The sequence below is a fragment of the Mugil cephalus genome, chromosome 6, assembly GCF_022458985.1.
Source record: "Mugil cephalus isolate CIBA_MC_2020 chromosome 6, CIBA_Mcephalus_1.1, whole genome shotgun sequence".
Lineage (NCBI taxonomy): Eukaryota > Metazoa > Chordata > Actinopteri > Mugiliformes > Mugilidae > Mugil > Mugil cephalus.
The window spans coordinates 20,328,240-20,352,276 of record NC_061775.1 but is presented as its reverse complement, the minus strand read 5'-3'; the positions used below and the strand labels follow the sequence as shown (position 1 = coordinate 20,352,276).

The 24,037-nt window shown below is 41.6% G+C and overlaps 1 protein-coding gene across 2 annotated transcripts in view; it reads right to left on the bottom strand.

Annotated features, from left to right (window-relative positions):
• The window catches only part of LOC125009819 (glypican-1-like), a 39,956-nt gene extending 16,299 nt beyond the window's left edge, over nucleotides 1–23,657 (bottom strand). The window contains exon 1 of one of the 2 annotated variants that reach the window (XM_047588034.1): nucleotides 22,868–23,657. In XM_047588034.1, the coding sequence (XP_047443990.1) occupies nucleotides 22,868–23,018 (151 nt within the window). In that variant the 5' untranslated portion in view covers nucleotides 23,019–23,657. Of the gene's footprint in view, nucleotides 1–1,227; nucleotides 1,318–22,867 lie in introns of those variants that run through there. The other variant, XM_047588035.1, reaches the window with a different exon arrangement.
• Nucleotides 23,658–24,037: the final 380 nt, after the last annotated feature.

The window sequence follows — 24,037 nt, the reverse complement described above, 5'->3', positions numbered from 1 at the left end:
AACATCAGTCTTACATATGTGGCTCGGAGGCAGCAGGCGCCATCTTTGAGTCGTCATGTACAGATAGCGCTAGCATTTTGTTGTTGGTCTGCTTACCAACCCGGACGACACAGGGCGTTTACTACAAACACATATGCCTTACTGCATTCCTGGGTTGCTGGGTAATGGAAGCAGCTGGCATCCTGCTATAAAACCTTAATTTATTTGGGGAGACAGAAGCGAGCGCAGCAGCGACTCGCTAACACATGTGTACAAAGCACAAGCTTGCAAAGATGCTCACACATGTACACGGTTAAAGTACAGTAGCTGGGAAGAGCAGAAGGTACTGCAGGTTATCTGGGATTAAGTGCCTTTCTCGAGGGTTTCGTGACAGTAGAAGCTTTGGGCATTCATCTGCACGTAAAGGGAGAGCGAGATTATCAAAATAGTAGAGACTCCTTTAGGCTGAGCCTCTGGGGAAAACACAGCTCTTAAGTGAGAGGAGAGGAGAGGAGAAACTTGCTCGACAGAGGGGAGATTTGGGTCAAATAAAATCAGTTTCTATAGGTGATTTGGTTGCTCACACTGTTTCTGCCCTCGAGCATCAGCATATATTTAATAAAGGCCACATCTTGAGGGGCTAACACACACACACGCGCACACATACACACAGGTTAGCACTCCACTTATTGGGATGCTCATTGATATAATCCACTCTGTGGTGCCTGAGGCCTTTTTCAGAGGAGAAAAGCATGATTTTCAGAGGACTTGTGACTATCAGCAGAAAAAAAAGAGGATAAAATAGATATCTAGAAGTTTGTCACTCACTTGAATTTACAATGAGGAACCCCACCAACATCTCAGAAGCGCTTCTTTTCTGAGGAATGGGCTAAAGCTGCTGTAGAAAACCGATCAGCAGTTACCGAAAACTAGGGTTAACATAAATGTGCAACTCACAGAGATGAACTTTGTGATTACCGTACTTCCTCTAATAGTCGCAGGGGCCTTTATTTACTCAGCCGCTCACAATACCCAGCCGTTATAGGAGGCAGGCTTTTCCGTATATTTGCTCAAAGTTTTTCCGCCATTTATTCTGCTATTTTTTCCCTCACTTTAGCAGGTGCACCATACACGCAACAGCAGCCGGGCAAGATTAATAAACGCTTAAGCATGTCCATTATTGGGCAAATTTACATTTTTTTTTTTTAAACAGCATGGTACACACATGAAATTTTTACGCCAACTTACATAGTCACAGCGTACTTGCGCTTTCGGGGTCAGGCGTTTTGCAGCTTCCTGTCCTAAATTTCACTTCTTCATCTTGAAGTTCACGTCAAAATTTCTTCTTTGCGCCACGCTGCTAAAGCTCAGGCTTGTTTTGAAAGTGTTCAGTTGAAAATCTGTGTCACTTCAAATGCAACTACTGCCATCTGTGGTACCTGTGTGTTACTACAACTATAATTGGCTGATTAATGCACCTGGCCTGTATTTGTTCGTGTAAACCACGCCCCCGGCCACCACAAGAGGCCCTGCCCTAAGGCTATTAATTGAGTACGGGCCACTACTAAGAAATACGGTGACTTCTTGAATGAATAAGCGTGCAAGAATATTTCTCTTCCATTAGTTCATTTTCAGTTATTTTTATGTAGAAATATTCAAAATTCTTGAGGTGCAACAGCATGGTCTACTTTTCTCACTTCACAAGACACCTAACCTTTTAAAGTAAAGGCTGGGCTTCACTTGAATTTAACTAGTTTGCAGGAAGTGGAGTGTGACAACCTTATATTCATAGCTGCTCTTAATTGCCACTCTCAAGAGCTTTTAAAGTCACAGAGAAAAGTTTGCCAGGTGAACTACAACAGATCAAATATCCAGCTCATTTTGAGCTCCTCAAAGGAGTTGATTCTGTTGCACATGACTGATCATAAGATACAAACAGCTTCTCGAAGAAGTGAAACCGAAGAATACCTTACCTAAACACTTCTGTAAACTTTACACAATTGCTGCTTGATGTAATGTCGGTTTAAGCAGACAAAAAAAAAAGAAAGAAAAAAATGTCGTTTCATCAATTATCATGTCAAAAAGTGATGGGTCCGACAAGCAATCTCTTTGTTCCACACTGACACCTTAAACCTCACAATCATTACGAATCTAACCATCTCTCAGGATTTTTATCCCCTTGAACAAAGGTTGACCCTGAACTCAACCATCTTTGTGGAGCATCTCTGGATCTTATCCCACCGACCGTTTGCACTCAACTCACCTATCGCATTCACACCGTGAGCAAAATTGTATCATTCTTTTTTTCTCCCACTAGTCTCTACAGCAATAGAAACGTCTTGAGGGGTATTAAATACACAAGTCTGAGCACTGTTCTCGTTGCCTTGTTCCAGACTGAGGAGCTCAACTCTGATCTTAAAATATAACACCAGCACAAACACAACCTTTAAAAGAACCAAAATAAATGAATAAAATAAAGTCTAAAATAGTAACCGGTCATCATACAACAAGTATAGTGGTGGTTTCTGTATGATTTTAATTTGTAAAGATAAAGAGGTGCATTAACAGCTCAATTCAACACAACCCTGTGAAAACATGACAGCTCCAAAGTTGTTGCCAAAAAGAAAAGTCAAAGACGGACTAAACAGAATACCTCTTTTGTAGAATAGATTTTACTGCCATGTAGTGCTGCCACTAAGAAACCTGATAAGCAGGAAAAAAACTTCTTGCAGCTCTGTAAGCAATGCTGAAAACCAAATAGTGTGCAGCTGTAGGAGAGACAGTGTCTCACCTTTGACTGAAATTAATTTGACTCCAGCAACACTTGTAGTATATGGAACAACTTCAGACTGACGCGTTTCGGCTCGTGGCCTTGGCCCTGACACCAGTGATGTTAGGTGATGCCACAGTTGGCCTGTGTTGCTTGCTTGCAGTTCTTTGTTGCTGTTTTGGTGTGTGTATGTGTGTGTGTGTGGACCTTTAAAACATTATAGGTGTTGTTTTCTTTAATTTCATGTTTTGTCACTAAGACTGAGATGTACTGCAAAGCCTCGGTATTGTTTCTTGTTAAAAACTTAAATTTGGCACACTTGCATGCCCGGGAACTGTGAAACAAAGCAACCACAAATCAAAATATGTATATTTGTTTTACATTTACACAGAGCTAAATAAAAAGGCATTAATGTACAAATGTCTTTTTTTGCTTCTTACTTCAATTTCAGCCATTAACGGTGGTTCTTTGATCTAAGAATTTTATCACTGAGCATTACTGGCAAAAAACTAAACAAAAACAAAAAAACACTGATTGCAGAAATAAATAAAAAAGAAAACTCTTGTGCAATCATTTAACAATCAGCCATTTGTTGTGTTTGTGCAGGGAAGGTCACCTTCTTGCCTCATAAAATCCTGCTGCACATTATTACAATCTTCATCCCAATCATCTCAAAGTGCTACTTTGTTCAATCACAACCCTCTATTTTTGGTATTGCTACTCATTCACTTTCTCATTTTAAAGTTTTACCAGCGACTCTCTGTCTCTCTCTCACTCTCTCTCACACACACACACAAACACAAGTCTGAGTCAAGGATGTTGCCCAGGCAATTCCCATTTGACCACAGAACAGGGATTATTCACCTCGTTATACCGGCATGACTCGTGATGAGGTAAATTCTTTAGTATTGATCATGTGGAAACGTCTGATGCTACATTTATGGGGATAATTTGTTTAAGGCTGGATATTAGGCTGAGTAGACATCACAGTTTCCCACAGTCCTCCTGGAGCTAAGGGCCGCATTATGAGAGCGAATGCACAACCTCGATCTGCTTGCGGGGTATTTTGCACTTAATCATTAGTGTTACCATTTAATTCAAATCTCGTTTTTGGTTTCGCCTGCACATGTACCACAGCTTAACCCTGGTAGCCATGGAGACCACATCAAGTCGACAGCACTGCGCCATTCATTTCCTTTTCCCATCAAAAGCATCTGGCTCTCGCTTTCTTCTCAGTGTCACACCCTCCCGCTTCGTCTCACTTTTTTCCCTGAATTCCTTGTGGCGGCTCCGGCATACCTGAGCCCGTCTCGACAAGTGAGACAACCTGAGCACGTGTGCCAAGCAGAAAAAACAGATAACTCTCCGCTGCTCTGCGGGGCGGGCAGGAAGCCATGCAGCCGGGCAGCAAAGAGCCCAACACAGACTCAGTAGTGCGGAATGATGGACACTTCAGAGGCAATATAGTCCAAGAACCATCTATAATCTATTCTCAGTGGCCATCAACTAAACTGAAACTCAAATTAAACTCCCATAAAAGCAAACCTTTAATAAACCGAGCCAGCACTTAAGTTTTGGCAACACCCTGATTTAATCAAAGACATACTTTGTTGATACAGCAATTCATTTAAACACTTGACAGCAGCTTTCTGTTTACCACAGTCTGACACTTATAATTAATTAATCCCGCCCGTTATGGTGTTGTTGTTGTTTCGTGGGCCTGCCGCTCGCTTGCATGTCACACACAGTTTGGCTTTTGGCTACAATCACATAATTGGTATTTGCCCTGCGGTAATTGCAGGTTCATGGGAAGATTTTGCTTTTCCTCTCTCAAGTTGTTTATAACAGACATTCAATGGAATTTTCGGACCGCAAAAATATCGCACATTTTCCCAGTGTAAGTAAACGTGGTGTGAGCTATTTGTTGCAGCTCGAGTGACGAGAAATAGTGTAATTCAATTTGAGTGGTAATCTCAAGATCCCCGTTTTGTTCCGTTTGGCTCCCCCTGTGGCAATAAGCGGTAATTGCATGTTTTTCTGTGAAAACGAAAATGTTCCAGATTGACACTTTAACGCCCCAATCAAACTAGAAATTTCTGCCAACATCCTGTAGCTGTAATTATTATATGCAGCATCGGTATTGTTAATCTGTGTTTCTCAATGTCTGACATGCCTATTTGCTTGTTTTATGGGGAAATCTATATAAAATTTAAACCATTACCATGTTTCAACATTTAGCACATGATGATTAGCTTGTTTAGAGCAAAAAGTAGCTAGTTTAGCTCCTTCTCAAACCAGAGGCCTACAGATTGTTGTAATGTGTGTATTAAATAAGGCTAGCTAGTTCCCCCTGCTTTCAGTCTTTATGCTAAGCTAAGCTAATCACCTTTTGGCACACTTTCTACTTCAAGCACATACAACTAGTGTATTTATGAAAATGTACAAACCTAAAATTAGGGGAATCAATTATTAATATATTATTATTATTATTATTATTATATGTAAGGTAAATTCAAGGCTAACTGCCTGTGTCAATACAGACTTTTCAATTTTTCAAATTGATGCCTAAAAAAAACTACAAAGATCTCGATGATAAACAAGTAACTTTCGGACTCTTTATCCGCATAAATTACTAATTATTCACACTTCTGCTATTAGTATGAGTTGGTGTCTAAATGTGCAGCATGCAACATAACGGTGGTTCTAAACAGTGCCAGATTAATGCCACTAAACGCAAAACGGCCTCATTTGGGAGCTTAAGAGAACAAATACACACAAACACACACTCCTCCCCTTGTGGCCTTGATTAGTTGGATCAAGGCCACCAGACACACAATGAAGATCAGGTCACTGCATTTCACAACACACACAGCAGGTATTAAAATGAAATGCACAGAATACGCTTTTATTCACAGCACACAAAAAGGTGAGCCGGAGCTGTTTTTAATGTTACAAGCTGTTACACAGACATAATAGCCTGGGGATGTGGGTTATATTGAATAAAAGGAACACACTGGATTATCTTTTATCTTAACACACCACAGACACACACCACAGCTCTGAATATGTGGTGTAAAACGCATGCAGGCACAGCTCACGTTTTGGTGTTTGGCTAAGTGTCAAATGTGGCTGTGAACACATCCTGGCTGCAAAGACACACACATGCACACACACACACATGCACACACACACACTCTCACACACACACACACATTATGACAATTAAGAGTTTTTCCTCAGCCAGTTAAAAGTTTTTTTTCCAGCTGCACTTTCCTCCATTTCAATTAATTAAAGACAATTTCTGTACAATGAAAAATACAAGATTGATTTACTAGAAAACCCCGAGAGATGCTTCTAATATCAGAGGCTGTTGAGGTGTCTAGTAGGTTAAATGAGACGTGTAAATTTAATTACGCTCTCGGCCGCAGCAGAAACTCTCCAACTTACTGTACCTGCACCGACGCTGCGGACTAATGTTTCTCTGCTGAGGCTGAATCAGCAAACTCAAAAGCTCAACTGAAGTGTGTCAAATGACTAGTTTCCACATGTTAGGCTGCAGATCAACTGGGTTTTGGCTGCTGAACTACATTTTGGAAACATTTGTCACAGACCATAGACCAACTTCTATCATCATGAAAAACCCACAAGAGAACTGCAGATGATGTTTTACGTTGATATGGTTTTATTATCTTTTACCCACATGTGCTCATTTTTACTTTCACCTCGTCATAAATGGGTTTCTCTCACAAAACAGCTGGACTGCTGTGTCACAGTCTTTTTCTGGTGTCAGGCCATCAACGAGTGTCTTGTAGCTAGCTGTTCAGCTGATTCAGCTTGTTGAACTGTGGCTCATCTCATTTTACATCTTCATCTGCAGTACTTTTACAACAACATCATAAACTACAATTAATAAACTGTTTCCAACTCTACACCTACATGACGAGAGGTCAGGTCTGTAAGATGGTTTGCAGCTCTTCCTAGCTTCCTAGCCTCCCAGCCTCCAAGCTAATAGTAGCACTTCCATTTCCTCGTCTTTCATGCAGATCATATGCACTAACTGGCTGTAGTCTTTGTGGTGTGTTCTTTTAGCCTTATAGTTCTTCGATGCTGGTTTTGGTGAGTACCTTAACATTAACACAGAGGGCTCACTGGTGTAAAGCTAGTAGTGCTAACAGTTGAGGAGCACAGGCTTTGGCCTCGTGATGGAAAACGTCGCTTTGACAATTTGCCTGGAAATATTGCAGGAGACGTCATTTGGAACAGTTTCCAAATATGCTGTGTGACCTCTATGGCTGAGGATTTTATAATTTTGTGCGCATCTCTAACTAATTTTATTCCCTTGTTTTGCCTCAGCAGACTTAAAGGTTGACTATGCAGATGAAAGCTGAACCAAACATAAACAGATTTATTGCGGCCTGTTAATGAGGGATTTGTCTCATGATAATTATGTCTGAAACATTCAAACATTCAAACATTTTCAGACAGTGGTGTCAAAATACTGTTATCATTGTCCTATATAACAGAAACTGAAGGCCTTCCCACTCTGATTTTCTAACGGCTCCAGTCTTGCCCCTTCTCTTAAAATCAGTTTCGCCTTACATCCTTCCATTTGACTCTAAAAATCGCCGCCTGATCCCTTCATCTTTCTTTACTTCCTTCTCTCCTGCTGAGTTGAAAAAAACAAAAGTGCGTCGTAGGAAGTGACCTCGCGCCGTGTCGCCGCGATAACGGTCCATCTCGTTGTAACTGATCTGACCTCCAACCCTGGGATACTTAACGGGAGACGCGTACACGCGAACGCACGCTTTGCTGTGATCGTATTACAAATAAAATGTGAAATCAGCGCTTTAAAGAGCCTCCATTTTAACGCACAAACACTCACACGCCCTGAGTCTGCCCTGGCCCTGCCGTCACACACAACACATCAAAGAGCCCCATGGCCAAGCAGTAAAAGTGGTGCAGTGGTTTGAATTTATTCCCTTCAGTCAGACGTTTATTCGCCGCTTCCCTTTCTTAATGAGCGTCTTACAATAACCCTGTCACTTACTGTGGCGAATTACTGCTACCTAAATGAGGGGCTGACGGTACGTCTGCATGCACATGTGTGTGTGTGTGCGTGTTTCCATCTGACACTCTCTTCCCCATTTAAGGGCACCTGTATGTGATTTAAAGTCCCACATGGCCTTTCTCCTAAAGTACACTTTTACCTTTTTACAATCCACCAAAAAAGAAAGGGGAGGGCAAAGGAGGGGGCGCTGTATTGATGGAAGAGGAGAGAAAGACGGAGGGATGAGAAAGCAATAAAATGGAACTGGATGGAGGAGGACGAGTGAAGGACTATCGATGAAAGAGAGTGAAAAAAAAGAGTAAATTATCAACCTGTAATCAAGTTTTAGTTGCAGAGTACATCTGTTTCTTATTATCTTTTCTTTAATTTAAAGTCTTAGTTTATCGATTTAAAAAGTTGCTTACACTTCAGTGTGCCAGTTCAACACAATTTTCCTACAGCAAACAAACTATTGACAGCTCTGGTCAACATGGAAATCAATGCTGCTGCTGGTCTAGTAGCTTCATCAATACTTTCTGCAGATATGAGAAGGAAACGGCTCAACAAATGGTGCAAAATCCTCTTTTGGCTCTAGATGTTATTCGAAATACAGCTGCAACGTTCTTTTCTCTGTACTGTTGTGATCAGTCTTGTGTGGGTCTTATTAGATAATAAGACTGGTAACATGCTGTTTGGATTTCATTACAGGAAAGAGAGTAAAAACAACTCTGCACGCAATTGGATTGTAGTTCTTCAACCAATTAGAGCCATTCTGTTGTAAAGACGTTTTAATTCCACTCAACTGACGTGCACGACTACGTTGCTGCTACTCTTATGTCCGGCGAAACGTTTTGATTGGCTTGGCAGATCTTTGCCAGAGCATAATCAGTTTCAAATGGAGTAAGTATGGTGTGTATCCAGCCACACGAACAATTATTTAATTTGAACCGAAAGGAACAAAAAGGAACCACAACAATGGTTCGTCATTATTTTAGCATTTTGTGCGTAATTATTTAAGAGAGCAATTATTAGATGAACTGCTAGATCTTCTAGCTTTTTAGTATTGGTATAATGAGCAACCACTCAGTCATTGTGCCTTTGATTTTCTCAGTGATTTTATAATGCTGCACTGTAACACATTAACTGCAGGTTTTTAAGTATGAAACACTTTGAGCGAAAACATAAAACAGAGAGGGAATATTCATGAATATGAGACTGGAAAGAGAAAACTGCAAAATAAACGCAGAGTCAGGACAGGAGGAAGGAAGGAGGTGTGGGCAAACAGTGTTTTTCTTGAACCTTTTCTCATTTTATTACTGAACTAAAAATATCCCACCACCCCACAGTCCAGCCCTGTCTGCTGCCCAGTGTGTATGTGTTTGTGTGTGTGTGTGTGGCACCGACTCCACCGTATAATACCATAATTCTATGTAATTTCTGGGTGAAGTTAAAGGCTCTTAAACTAACTACTACTTTTACTCCCCTACACTCAGTCTGTAAAAAAAAAAAAAAAAAAAGACAACATGTGCCAACTGGTGTGTGCCACGCTGCGAGGAGTCAGCGTCTGTCTAAATGAGTCTGCACATTTGTGGAAGTACGTGTCAGCCATCTCTGACAATAGGGATTAGCCCTTACTCGTACCTGATCATTAACAAGACATTGATCTGTTGCATCATGATGAATTAGTTTCTGTAACACGTCAAATGAGAGAATGAGAAGCCCAAAATTTGGGAATAAATGTGGAATGAGTGTGTTATTCCCTCCATGGTCGGATCAGTGCCGTGAGAAGTCATGCTGTGAGCTAAGAACCGCTAACACATAGATTAACAGTCCAGGATTAGCAAGAGATTAGACATCAGCCGTTAATCCAAAGAGCGCAGTGTTTGTGGTGGTGGAAAGGTAGTGAGGTAGTGAGCGAGAGGTGGGAATAAATGAATGTGTGTGAGGAAAGGGGCAGGTCAGAGGGAGATTCTCCATCCCTGCTCTTTCTCAGCGGGGGGCATCAAATCTCTTTGGTCGGACGAACATTAGGTCACAGGCTGAGGTCGGCCGTTTCCAGGTCAAGGCCTCAGCGTCAGAACAACTGAACCAAAGTGACGATGATCAGAACCGCTGGCAGAGCGGCCACGTGGTTTGGAAGTATGATAAAAGCTGCAGGTGCCTTCTTTATTAATTTCCGATGGCCGCTAATGAGAAGTTCATGACAAACAAATCAGATTCTTTCAGTTGACTGATCTGTGGATTAATCCTTTCGTTAATTTACCACTGACTAATAAACTAAGCCTTTAACATGAAACCTATGAATGAAGAAACCATTTCAGACCTAATTACACCTAAAAAGTATAGACCCCTTCATGGCCTACGTCATGACGTTAGCTGGAGGCAAAACAGAGGGAAGCTTGAGGCAAATACTGTCACTGTCAACCGTGACATTATCATCTTGCTGTACTTTTTGGTGCCAAAACCTAAAAATCAAAAACACTAACTTGAAGTTTTATGACATACAAATCACTGCCAGTCATAGACAACTTTGGTTTGGCTTTGGCGATTTTAAAGAAAGGATTGGAGCGAGACAATCAACAACATGCAATCTTAATATCAGGTCAGATTAATATGTAATGCATCATCTGTTTCAGCTTGGATAACACTATGGGTTAAATTCTGACTGAAATTACGTTACATTACGTTAAATCAATCGTTATTTGGGGATTGTTGTAACATGTTAATGCTAACTGCTAGCTAGCGTTAGTTGCGTGTTTCAGGGGTATCCAAGTACAAGTTGCATTTGCTACATTACTCTCCACAGTGGTTCCACTTACATCTTGTAATATCTTTGTAGGAGAGGCTTCACATGATAAAGACAGACCAGACTTCGTCTCCTCTGTGTTCTCCTGTGGTTATATTGTCCATTCAGTGAGTGAGAGTGTAGGGGTCGATGAATACAGTCCTATCAGTAAGAGTCAAGGGTTTAAAATAATACTTACAGTCTCTGGAAGTGAATGTATTAGTATAGTTTCTAAAATATACGCTTTCCTCTTGCCAAAACAGGCTAGCGTGTTTGAGAGTTTTGCCTCCAGCCTAGCCCTGCCCCTTAATCACAATATACAATGGTGAGTGATTTAATGAGCAATGCAACTTATATTTACCTTCAAAAGGTTGGTTACACTCGCTTAGAGCATAATGTTCATGGAACATCGTTTTATAGGTCTATATATGCAAAACTGCTCATAGCTTGCAGACACACTTTTGAACTTTTGATAAGAAATAAGGAAGCAACTGTGACTCAGAGGTTCTGACCACTGACCAAAAATAAGACAAAACTCACTGTTGAATCCAAATATTGACACTGCTGTCTTGTTGTTCTAGTGTCTGAAAGATCCTGTCTGTTGAGATGCTGATGCGTAGGTGTTGTGCTGCTGTAGTAAGTCATTTCATTCTTACAAAGCATGCATCTCTTTAGGCTTTTTGAGACTTTGCACACTTCTGAGAATCGGGGCTTGGGCTTTTTTCCAGCATGCCTGACACCGGTAGTCATATTTGAATATGAACATAAACGTTGCAACTCGTCGACATACGCCTCTTTGCAATCCTACTTAAGATATTATTTAGGGACCTGTTAGAGCATGAAGCTAGTACTCTTTGTTTTGGCTCTGTAACTCTAAATCATTGCCCACATTTTTGATTTTTTGTAATTTAAATCGGCCAGACGTTACGCTCATTGACATCCAATGAGAAAAAAAAAGAAACGGAAGAGATAAATCAGCTTTATGCCAGCTAAAAGGCAACAAATTCCCTCAAACAGCTCCAGTGATGAGTGATGGCAACAGTGATCACTGGAGAAAATACAGCTGCCATTGAAATGGGGTTTATCATAGTCAGACCAGAACAGAAAAGAAAAGCAGCTATTTGAATTTCACAGCGAGCATTTCCTCTTCTGATTATTCACATTCATTCATTATTATGTAGTTCATGGTGCCCAGAGACAAGGCGCTGTAAGTACTGTGCTGGAGCTGCTGCACAAAGTGTGGTCCGTTTCCAGAAGCCACACGGACACCCTAGTGCATCGTCACAATGTGACTTACGTACTGTCTTCACAATGTTATGAGCCAAAGAGCTGTTTTTATGCAGTTCGCCACCTCCATCAAATAAACTTCTCTGTCACTCCCAACAGCAAAGTATGTAATAAAGAACAAATGCCGTGAAATAAAAAAAATGGCATGAAATAATCCCTGCGCCGATGCTCGGGAGGTTAAAGTGATAAAAAGTATGAGGGAGCACAGTGAGGCGGGGAGCAGCACAAACACAGCAGGCCTGCACAGGGTCAGGCTTTTCACAGCAACAAGTCTAATTATAGGCCGACGTCTGAGCCTCACATGCAGAAACACATGCAAAAAAAAAAAAAAAACCTAATGCACACGGTGATGGATACCTCAGACCTCGGTCTCAGGTTCTCCATTAACAACCACACCTCTCATCCCAGGGGGCTGACACAGAGCTGTTGGTGTCCATGTGTGTCTTTACTTTCAACAAATCACCATCTTGCTGTGAGAGTGAAATGCTGGAATCCAGGGTGAAAGCTGTAGCGTGATCTCCCATTGATCTGACCTTTTTCAAATCCACTCCTAGGGCTTAAAATCAATCCTCGTCTCACTCCGCTAACATGTAATGTATCAAAGATGATCACCTCCTTCAGCTGCTCCTGGATACCGGTGCCAAGTCTGTTTGTTTTGTCTTGTAGAGCCAAGACAGATACAGCTGCCAGGGACAGCCAGTCGCGCTCAGTCAGATCTGGTCTGATAACTAATCTCCACCCGTGATCTTATCCTGGCTGTGTGTGTGTGTGTGTGTGTGTGTGCATTTGTGTGGCTATGACCTCTCAGTAACACTTCCTGGTTAACAGCACTGACTGACTATAGATTTTCTTCCAAAGCGATCTTTAACGCTGTAAAACTGATAAAAAAAAAAAATACGTACAAACTCATACCTTTATACATAGATCAGGCACAACATTATGAAGCATGTTGTTGGTGGGGGCTTTTGGGTCATGTGGGTTGAAGGGAGGAGCCTCTGTGGATCAGGCTTGGTCCAGTGCATCCCAGAGATACTTGATCAGTTTTTGGATCTAGTCAATTTTAAGGTCAACACCTTGTGCTGTTCTTCATGTTTTTTGGTTTGTCCCTAACCCATTTTTGAGTGTGTGTCTGTGTCAGGCTGCATCGTGTTGGGGATGGCTGCTGCCATCAGGGAGTGTCATTGCTATGGGGTGGGGGTGCCTGGTCTCATCTAGGTTTGTGGTACAAGTAACACCCACATGAATGCCACGTCCGAACGCTTCCCAGAAGAACATTGTATTGTCACAAGACGGTCAATGTGATTTACTTCACTTCATGTCAGTGATCATAATGTTGTGGATGGTCAACATTTCCTCAAAACAACTGAAATCCTTCTGTTTTCACATTTCAGTTTAACCATTTACATGGATAATAAAATTCATCTAATATGCCTGAAATATAACAGAATAAGACTTTTTTTGGTGTCTTCTTGTTGGTTGCTAGTTGGTAGCTGTTTTATTTTGTTAGTTTTTTGCTTCCAAATGTGTGTTTTATCCCAAATCTTGGCACAAGGAAGAAGTGTTGGTTGACATGTAGTTGCATATCCCAACACTTCATACCTAGTGCTGTTGGCTAGGCTAGTTAGCTGGTGTCTTCTTGTTAGTTGCTAGTTGGTAGCTAACTGCTAGCCTGCTGGTCGGCCTTTCAGTTGGACTGGGCTTCTAAATGTGTTCTGCGTCAGATCTTGGCACAAGGGATTGTAACATTTCATCCTGTGTAAAAATGAACACATATATTTGACTTATTTCAGTAGAAGAAGACGACAAGATGGAACCTGGGTTTTGCCCATATTAATTCCTGCTTCATTCGTATTTTCAGACACTTGTTTGAACAAGTTGGTTGTTTTGCTACCTCCATGTTTTTGTGCCTCCTGGAAACTCATCCTGTCATCTGATGTTTACCTCACATTTGTTGCAGAAAGGATAGATTTATTACCACCAGAGAAAGATTATCAAATGATTATCACACCAATTTCTTCCTGATTGGACCAATCTGCTCAAACTGAAGTGACAACATGTGTGCATTTCTTTAAATTATTAGTTTAAAATTAGTTTACAGACTATTCCTTTATACGTCTTAAACCACTGTTCGAAGCAAGGTGTAATGATGTAGAAATGAGTACAAACCTGTACATGCAGGAAGTTAAAAGGTCAACTAATGCATTGAAGAGTTTTACTTGTTAGATGAAAGTACTTCCTGTAAAGGTTTACAAATGCTGATTTTCATGCTTCACATTTTGCATTAATTTCACCAATTTATCCCTGTAATAACCAATTAAGAGTTGTTCAGTGGTGGCAGCGCTGCAGTTGCGTGTTGAGCTGCAAAGCTTAGTGAAATGGAAAGCAGCCTTCTGAACGTTACACACTGAGGACGCAGCGCTTGTGTCCTTCGCTGAAATTACAAGCCACAGCGCACGACAGCTCACACGCAAACTACAAGCAAAGACGACACATCTCACCCACTCGTGGCGCCTTTCTTCACTGTTGTATTAAACATGTTGCATCATCAAGGCTTAAGCCTGGATTAAATGAATATAAGAATGTTTTTTCAATGAGTCAATTAATATTTATTTCAATTTAATCCAACCAAAATTAAAGGATCATCAGTTTATGAACACTAAACACAAAGAAAAACAGCAAATTTCGAGTTAGCAACTAGAACTGGAAAGTGATTTCATTCTTGTGCTTCAAAATGGCTTAAAATGCTCTGTGGCTCTGGACTCGGCTCAAGAAAAAAACAACCAGTATAACAAGTAACACACCAGTTTATGTAAATGTATGTTAGCGGAGTGACACAAATAGCAATAAATCTCCATTCCTTCCACACTCTCACACACACACGGTGTAATATATACAGTATGTACACACACACTGTGCACAGGGCTCCATGGAGCATTATGTATGAGGAGCGTTGACTCATAAAGCAGCCGAGCAACCACAACATCCACCACATCAGAGACACAACTCATCTTTTCATTTGGAAAACAGATGGATACTCAACTCCCGGCTAGGAGGAGGAGGAGGAAAAGAGGGGAGGATGAGACGAGCACTGGGAGGAGGAGGAGGTGGAGAAAGTAAAAACAGCATGTGATAAGGAGGAGCATGTAAACATAAAAGGGAAGGGAAGAGAACAAGGACAAGAGGTGTGAACCGGAGCATGGAGGAAAGAAAGCAGGAAAAAGAGGAGGACAGAGGTTATCGAGAAGAGATGCTGATTTGTTCCACATTGATTTTAGGTGCAAAGACCGATGTCAAGGCATCGAACGTGTAGCTGCTCTGCTCTTTGTTTTTTTTTTCTCTCCTGCCTTCAGCCACCACTCCTACAATACGTGATGATCATGGTGATTGAGGAGGGCTGCATGACTCTGGCCCTTCATCAGTTTGACTTGATTATATGTTGGCAGAGGAGGAATTTAATCTTTGTGTGCCTCTACTCACAGTCATTCTGGATGACACGGGTCCATACCTGAATGTAAATGGGAGTTATTAACATTTTATTACAAACAAGTCCTCGAAGCTGAACGACCAGACAAGGTGGTTCAGGTTAAAACATAAAACCACTGTGTTATTTGTCGCAGTCAAAATTATGAATGTGTGTTTAAGACAAATGGAGAGGTTAATCATAAAAGAAATGTTGAATAAATAGACATGGACTGGATATAAATATGAGCAAATCCTCCACAACGACGACCATGACATGAAGCTTAGTGTAGTCAGTCTGACACAACTCCTATTTAATCCATTCCTTCCATCCATCTGTCGGGTTCCTTCTAGTAGCAAACAGTTTGAGGAACTGTCTTCAAATTTGGATCAAATGTGTTTGATCCCATTCTTGTGTTTGTGATATTATAGGAAAGCCCTGAGAGATGTTTATGAATCTGGGACTTAAGGAAGAATTGATCCAAATTCGTTGGTGGCCAAAGTACAAAGTCTCTGTGACCTCATAAAACAAGTAATCATACGCTAATTATGACTCAATTGTACACAAATTAATTCTGTCAAACAAAATTAAATGAGCAGCAACCTCCAATGGTTGAAAAATGAAGCCAAAAAATGCAGCTGCTGAGGGTGGCTCCAAAAAACAAGTTAGTCCCTATTGGCTTCCATGTATAAATTTGTAACATAATAAATTAATTAAAATATTTAAAGCCTGCAACATAAAAACAAATGCTTTTATTTTCTCTATGGCTAATCATCTCATCTCTGGTTTATAATATCTGGTTTATTAAAGCTTCAAATCAGCAACATAGACTGATGGATTAACTTCCTTGATCTGGGAGAAAAAACTCACAAGGCGAATGACTACTTCATTTTATTAATTTAAAGATCTGATGTGAATCCCTCTGCCCTTTTGTCCTCTCATCAGTAACTCACATTAGCAGAAACAACATTGTTCCAGCCTTTTATTCATTATAATATAGGAAATATAAGAAACTGCTATTAATGACAACTTGAGTGCCCTCAGGCTTGGTCTGGGGGTTTCAGGCCGGCTTTCGTAAAGCGCCTTGAGACAATTTGTATCGTTAATGATGCTATATAAAAAAAAATTGAGTTGGACTGAAATTGAACGTGATAAAAATATTCAAGTGATGTCTTTTTATATCAAAAAGGTCAAAGTCCAAATGACAAAGCTCAACTTCTCCGTAACTATGCAATGTTCTGCAGATATGTCTCTTCAGATATGTAAATATTTTAATCTTCCACGCACCATCGTGTAGTAGTACTACACCAAACATTACAGGGACAGGGAGGGAGCTCATTCTCCAGCAGACTGATTCAGCTCCACTGCCACAGTGAACACTACAGAACTTCTTTTATTCCTTACTCTATCCAGCTGTATAACAGCTCATGTTTTTTGTAACAATTAAGCTACTATGACCAAGCACTTTCCCTAGTGGATCATTAAAGTCTGTCTAAGTCTTATGCCCCAAAGAATGTAAACTATGTAGTTCATGATGTGCTAAGTTGCTACAGTAGTGGGCTAATTAGCCGAACAAGCTAATGAGCTCATGTTAGATGTGATAGAGTTGCTTCAAACAGACTATCTTTCCTGACGTTATGCTTGAGCATGTGATAAATTGGCACCATAGAATAATCACATATGGATCACAGGAGTCGGTATCTGCATCGGTTTAGTTGTAGCAGCATTAATCCCTCATCTGCGAAGGGTTTAGGTGCAACACGGGCGACCATCGGGACAACGCCTCATCCATTCTCTCTCATCATCTTCCTGGTCTCCTCTCACCCTCTGCATCCTCCTCGGTCCGGTCCGTCTCTCTCATGTCGCTGCATCAGACATCATGAAAGATTCACAACTCTGCTTTTAACAGCCAGCCAAATTCATCTCTCTCTGTCTGTCGCACATGCACAACCCCCACAATCAAAGATATGAGGATATCTGCAAAAACATGAGATGGAACCAGGAACGCCAGGAATAAGACAGGCACCCGTAGAGAGTTAGAGTGAGGGCAGCAGAAGTTACGGCAGAGCACAGAGAGCTTGTGTATGTGTTTTTGCATCAGTGTATGTAAGTGCTGCGCGCCGGGTATTCGGCGTTCCACTTGGTGGCGTGTGATGTGAGCGCCTGAGAGAGCATGTGATGTGTGACAGATGACAGACAGCATCAATTTCCTCCCTCACGCACTCACTCATGCAGCGGTTTAACAGATACCGTCGACAGACGTGAGGTAGCATCAGATAAATCCTGAAAATATTCATGCCTGTATAACTTAAAAGTAGCCTGGCACTTTAAAGCGTGGAATACACCTTTAAAGCGATTAAAAACGAAAGATTTTTTTCCACGATTGCGAGGCAGAAACGTCCAATGGAGTTGGCAGTCAACTATATTTTAGCTAATCAATGAAGTGTTTAACCTTTAGATCCATAAGAATATGGATCGTACATCAAGTTCCTCAAGTCCAAACTATATCAAATTTCCTATTTTGCGCATAAACTACCGAGACAATTACTAGACTAGTTTGTCGCATGGGTTTACATGCCCCAAAACATGTGCTTGATTGGCATGTGCAAAGCGGTTGTGCCCACTGCGGAGCATTGAATCCGCTGGAAATATAACAAGATAAGCAATTATTAATTCATAAGAACATGGAATTTATTCAATGGAAGAAGACAACCAGAATTTTTAATGTTGCTGCTCGCGTCATGTGTATCCTGGCCTCTTTCAAACTTGTCACGTAACCTGATGTTTAATTAATCCAATCGGACAGAAATGATCGGATCAAGTTTGGTTTTTTAAAGGCTATTAGGCGCTAATATTCCAGTCTGTCCTCGCATTAGGCATTTTTATTCTGACTGGGCCTTTATTTACATTACACTAGATAGTCACTAACGTTAATGTGTTGATAAGTCCCTAACTAGCAAACATTGATGAACTTGATTCAAATGATTCGAGGGGAAACTGAAGTGAAAGTTTAAACCATTGAACCATCTTCCACTGTTATACAGTTGGCTTGTTGCATCAGTTAAACTAAAAATATGATGTCAGGGTTTGTTCGTTAGCCAACCTTGTATAATTCGCACATCGGAAACCATTTAGAGCTCGATCAGTTTTATTGGTGATGTCTCCCCCAAAACTGTTTTTTCCTGAGGCAAACACACGGCTAATTATTTGTTATTGTATTTTCATGAAGTTAGAATTGAAGGAAAAACTGAAGCCGATTATTTAAGGGAGCGCTCAACCTTTCCACAGTCCTCTAGCGATTTTTATTCTATTATGCATTTTGCATACCGAGTTGTTTGTTTGTTTTTTTAATGATTCCTAGAGGCTCTGATAACAGAAATCCGAAGGTCATATCATTACGACGCGAATAAACTAAGTAGGTAGGTTTACATTCGCGTGATTCAAGGTGCGCTCTCATATCTCTATCAAAAACAGTATAACATATAAATGTGGTTCTGACACGCAGCTGAAACTTAAATGTGACAAAACACAAAGGAAGTAGGCTCAACAACAAATGACTTACACGAACACTGAAAAGCTGATCTGAAAATGGCCACAGACAAAGACACCAGTGTCTGATGATAAGGGGGTGTGTGCAATATTTCTCAATAACAGGATGTGGACAGGGCACATTTTCAGGAAATCTGACAAGATTCTAGCGAACTGTCAATGGAAAATTGACTGATGATATTGAGTTACTGCCCCACGCTCGGTTCTCTGTATTGAACACAAGACTGTGTACATGCAAATGAAAGGGAGGTCCACACCGCGTGCTGCCTTAAATGTCGAACGCGTAACCTTCCTGCTCCTCGTCCGTGATTGTTGACACATGCAACAGCGTGGCAAATACTCAATCTCGAGGCCACATAACACACACACACACACACATGGGCGTCAAAAGTCATCAACTCCGCACACAGAGCATGAAGTATGCACGTTATATGCTGTGCTTGTGTTTCTGTGTGTCACTCGATAACCTGGGTGTGTGCTCCTCTGCACAGGCAAAGATGTGTGAATGAAACTAAGTGTATTCCCTGGAGAAGGTGTTGGCTTTCACCGACTTTTAAACACACACACACACACACACACACACACACGCTGCACACACTATAGGACATGTTAGTCTTTAACTATTGACCAGGTGAGGTTAAAAACGCTTGCAGGCACGGAGACAGACAGGGGGAGACGGCAGGAAAGACAGCTTCCATTCACATGGAGTTAAACCTATGGGACAATAGGTGTGAGCAGAGAAAAAAAGGAATTTAGAGCATCTGCTCTTCAAATTACACACATTTTACTTTGGAAGTATGATATCCATCATATCTACTTACAAATACAGGTGTCACACCCCGTTCAGGCCAGACAGTGACGCGCATTTCATTTATACATGTACCTGGTATTTTGGATGTTTTCCAAAGTTTTATATTTATTTTCCAGATTTCCACACTACGCATGTTTTTTTTCTTTGTTTTTTACAGGTTTCTGAGTGGGCGCATGTTGCATTTCTGCTTTTTTGTTTGTGTTCTAGTCAAAGTGAAAATGGAACATCTTAGCATCGAAGTCTAAAAAAATAACATGAGAATTTTATGTATTTTTATTTTTATTTATTTTATTTTTTTTAAAAAAGCTAACTACGTGTCAATAACATTGGTCCGGCTTACCAGTTAGCAGCCAGAATCGAGCTCTGAGAATCAATGTGTACATCGACAGAGGGAAAAGTTCAAAATAATTTTCATGACTTCACAAATTCATTTTTGTGTACTGATCTATTAGGCTGCTGCACTTAGTGTTAAAACACTTTCTGGTTGATCGGATTTGAAGAGGGTTTCGCTGAAACGAACTACAAGTGTCTGCTGACATAATTAGCAGCTAAGTCAGCGGTTTGTCTGTGTTAATCATACCCCGTGTGGCAATCCACTGAATCGCTCTTGATTTGTCAATCTGAGCCAAAGTCAGGGACGAAACAACGCAAATTGCCATCCCTACAGGATCTCAAACACGTTTCTATTCTTTCAGCTGAAGGTTTGCCATTGTAGTTGAGGCTCAGAGTCAGAGTCAGTTTTGCCACCAGTGTGGTCCCTGTAGTGAAATAACTCTTTCTTCCGCTCTTTTACTGTGAACATAGCGCTAACTGTGAACTGCTCTTGACTGGTAAAAGCTGGGTCTCGTCCTAAACCATTAGAGCTCTGTTTGTTCCTCCAAGTTTGAGTCTGCTGGAGCACAGGAAGGCCACAGGGCTGCACCATCTGTGCATGGGTTTATTGCCCTGCAAGATACAAGTACGGGAAGGCTTAATGCTTTAATTGTCATTGCTTAAATTTGCTTCTGATGATGATGTTTTGATGTTTTCAAGTGTCCCTGCAGGGAAACTTAAGGGTTGTAATTTGATTTTAATCAAGATATTATCAGGTGAGAGCTGTCCAAGTCCTCATTATCAGCTTGGAGTCACAGGAGACTGCAGTTTACTTAATTACACGTTTGCACCAACTTAAATAAAGTTCTCGGTTTGATTATTTGACCTTTAACCACGGAAAGTTGTGAATTCAAAGCTGTTCGTCTCTGAAGCTGCAATGCACACAAAAAACAAGCGCAAAACTCGGAAGAAAGAAGGCTGAAAGCTGCAATACAGCTATATAGAGCCCTTCTTATAGGGGTTAATGTGCAGAAAATGATTGAATATACAACTCCATATCCATAAGATCTTTCCAATTTAATGCACTTACACAAGTATTTAGTGTACACCGGGAACCTCACCGTGGTTAACGTCCTCCAGAGTTACAGGGAGGAGTCTGCCTTTACCAGGCCAGAAAAGCTAAATTAACTCACCTCAGACCCGAGAGATGAGAACTACGTGAATTCTGCTGCCTGTCACCATCTATCTGCCCCCTCTCTGTTTGCCAGTTTTAATGAGGTCTGGGAAGGCAAAACTCACACTCAAATAACCAGAGCAGATCAAGGTCCGAGCGACTGAAGCATTGTGTTTTTCCAGCTGTCAATAAAAGATGAGATTTTAATGGAAACTGAGAGGGAGAGTGTCTTGTCGGGCCGTTCGTCGAGAGCCGACAGAGACCTTGGGTGACTCACTTGCTCTGTCTCTGTCAGCCCGCCTCTCTGTGTCTTTCTGCTTTCTCTCCGTTCCTTTCGATTTCTTCCCCCTCTCCTCATCTCTTTGCCTCACTCTTATCCGTTCGCCGGCGTCCATCTCATTCACGCGGCCACACAAAAACACATCCAATATTAATGACTCGCCCGCCCATACGAGAGGATTTTCACTGACACAACATGACCTTCAGATGATATAGACCGAACACACACCTCAATCTCGCCTCGCTTTCATCTCCTCCTTTGCCAGGCCACTGCCTTCTGTCCATCTTTACAAACAGAGAGCGATAGATTATTGTCTTAAAGGGGAAAACAACTCAATTTCACTTTCTTCAAAGCGAGGACAGTTTAATCAGCATTTGTGGACAGCGGCCTCCTCAGAGACGAGATAGAGAGGTTCTGATGTGCGGTGTCTGGCTCGAGCTCTCGAGCTGACTGATTACTTGACTGGCTGGATAATTGACTGATTGATTAAATGCCTGATTTCCTTCGTTAGACAGCTGACTGACAGGACCGGGCTCAGGAATCAGAAACAAAAGAGAATAAACCATCTCTTCTCAGCTCAACGAAGGCTTCTGTTGTGAGACTGCTGAACTACTGGATACTGCTCCAGGCTTGCCTAAATGATGAGTTTATGCAAAAGAAGAATAAGGCCACACACACACACACACACACACACACACACACACACACACACACACACACACACACTGTGCAGAGTCCAAAGCAGACAATAAAAAAATGCCTCAGAAAACATTAGTGCACCACTGTTGCTAAACAGCCAAGAGCCAAACGCACATCTATCTTCTCCTGAATAGTTTATATTAAGACCTGTTCACACCTGCAGCGCGCACGTCAGCAAATAACCACAACTGCAATGAACAGACTATAATGGCTCCACAAGACACAGGGCTTACACCCACCTGCAATTCTGCCTTCAGCAGACAATGAAAATGCCTCAGAAAGGACTATAATAGAGAGGAGCAGGAGTGCCCGCAGACTGGGGGAAACACTTCACTTGAGATGCTCAGAGAGGGGAAAATGGAAAACAGGAGTGCGCAGAGAGGCCACAGAATTGCACAATAAGACGCACGCATTGAGGTGCAGCAAAAGGACAACAACAATAACAAAAAAAAAGGAAAGAAAAGAAACTGGAACTGGAACAATAAAACAAGAAATGCAACCTGCAACTTGTCTCTAGGTAAAGATTTGACACAGACCCTTACCACTGTGCACACAAATCACACTAAGAGGAAAGAGAATAATGTTTCATTTTAAAGATTACAACCAAAGGAAAAAAAGTCATTATTATTATTATTAATTTTTTATTTTCGAGATACAACGATAATTGCCAAAATTGCAAAAGTGCTAAAAAGTGCGTTTTATCCAAAAACTCACCGGAGATTTCGGTCTGAGGTACCCCGGCCAGAGTGAACCCTTTCCCGGTGTAGAACTGCCGCAGGTCGGCGCAGCTTTTATCCGCCCCGGCCACCGGGCCCGGTGCTGCACAGAGACACGCCAGCACGCACAGGAGCACCGGGAGACGCATCTTCTGAGGTGTAGTCCTTCTCCTCGCGATCCGACAGAAAATCCGGAGTTCTTAGAAGATCCTTCAGTGTTTTGTTTATCTTATTTGATTTTGTTCTTATTTCAGGAGTTAGTCAACAGAAGCAGCGCGTCCCGTTCAAACTGCACAAAGCTCCGGGTTAACTAACACACACACACACGCGCAGAAAAGGAAGCGCCCGCGGTGGCCAGCGTCTGCTAGAAGAGAAGAGAGCTGCGACTCACGGCTGTAGGTGTCAGGTACACCCCGCTCCTCCTCCTCCTCCTCCTTCTCCTCCTCCTTCTCCTCCTCCTCCTGCGCGCTGGTGCCGGCTGTGAGCTGCAGAGATGCAAGAGACAAAAGACAGAGGAAAGAGAGAGAGTGTGTGCGTGTGTGTGTGTGAGAGCAGGTGTCTCTCAATCAAAGCCGGTGCAGATCCACACTAACACTTCATGATTATGGAAATGAGTCGCAGGAAAGGCAACAAAGGAACAAAATGTGGTACTTTAAACGAGTTGGACAGCCCCGCGACTCCCACTCTTCCAGGCTTTGGGACAATGAAATGAGCGTTAATGGGAGTGTGCGGGAGTGTGTGCGCTCCCCGCCCCGTGCCTTTTGCTGCAAGGGTGAGGGGCTAAACAGCGCCACCTGCAGATCTGAAGAGCAAGAATTTCTAGGGATTTTTAACATTCATTTATTATTTTCATTTGAGTTCAATATATTTTAGAAATGAATTTCTGCTACATTTCTTTCCTTTATAAAATTAAATCAAATGAACCATTATATATATATATATATATGTATATATATATATATATATTTATTATTTATTGCGTATTATTTACGTCCTTTGAGGGTGTGGTTGCTGTTGTCATTTGTCAGTCCATCGCACATGACGTGACTGACGTGCGCCTGGTTTCTGTTGCTTCAGCCAAACTGTTTTCTGACACGATCGCCTACACACGACGGCCATTGCACGGAGGCGCGTGCGTCATGTCGAACGGATGTGAAGATGAGAAGGG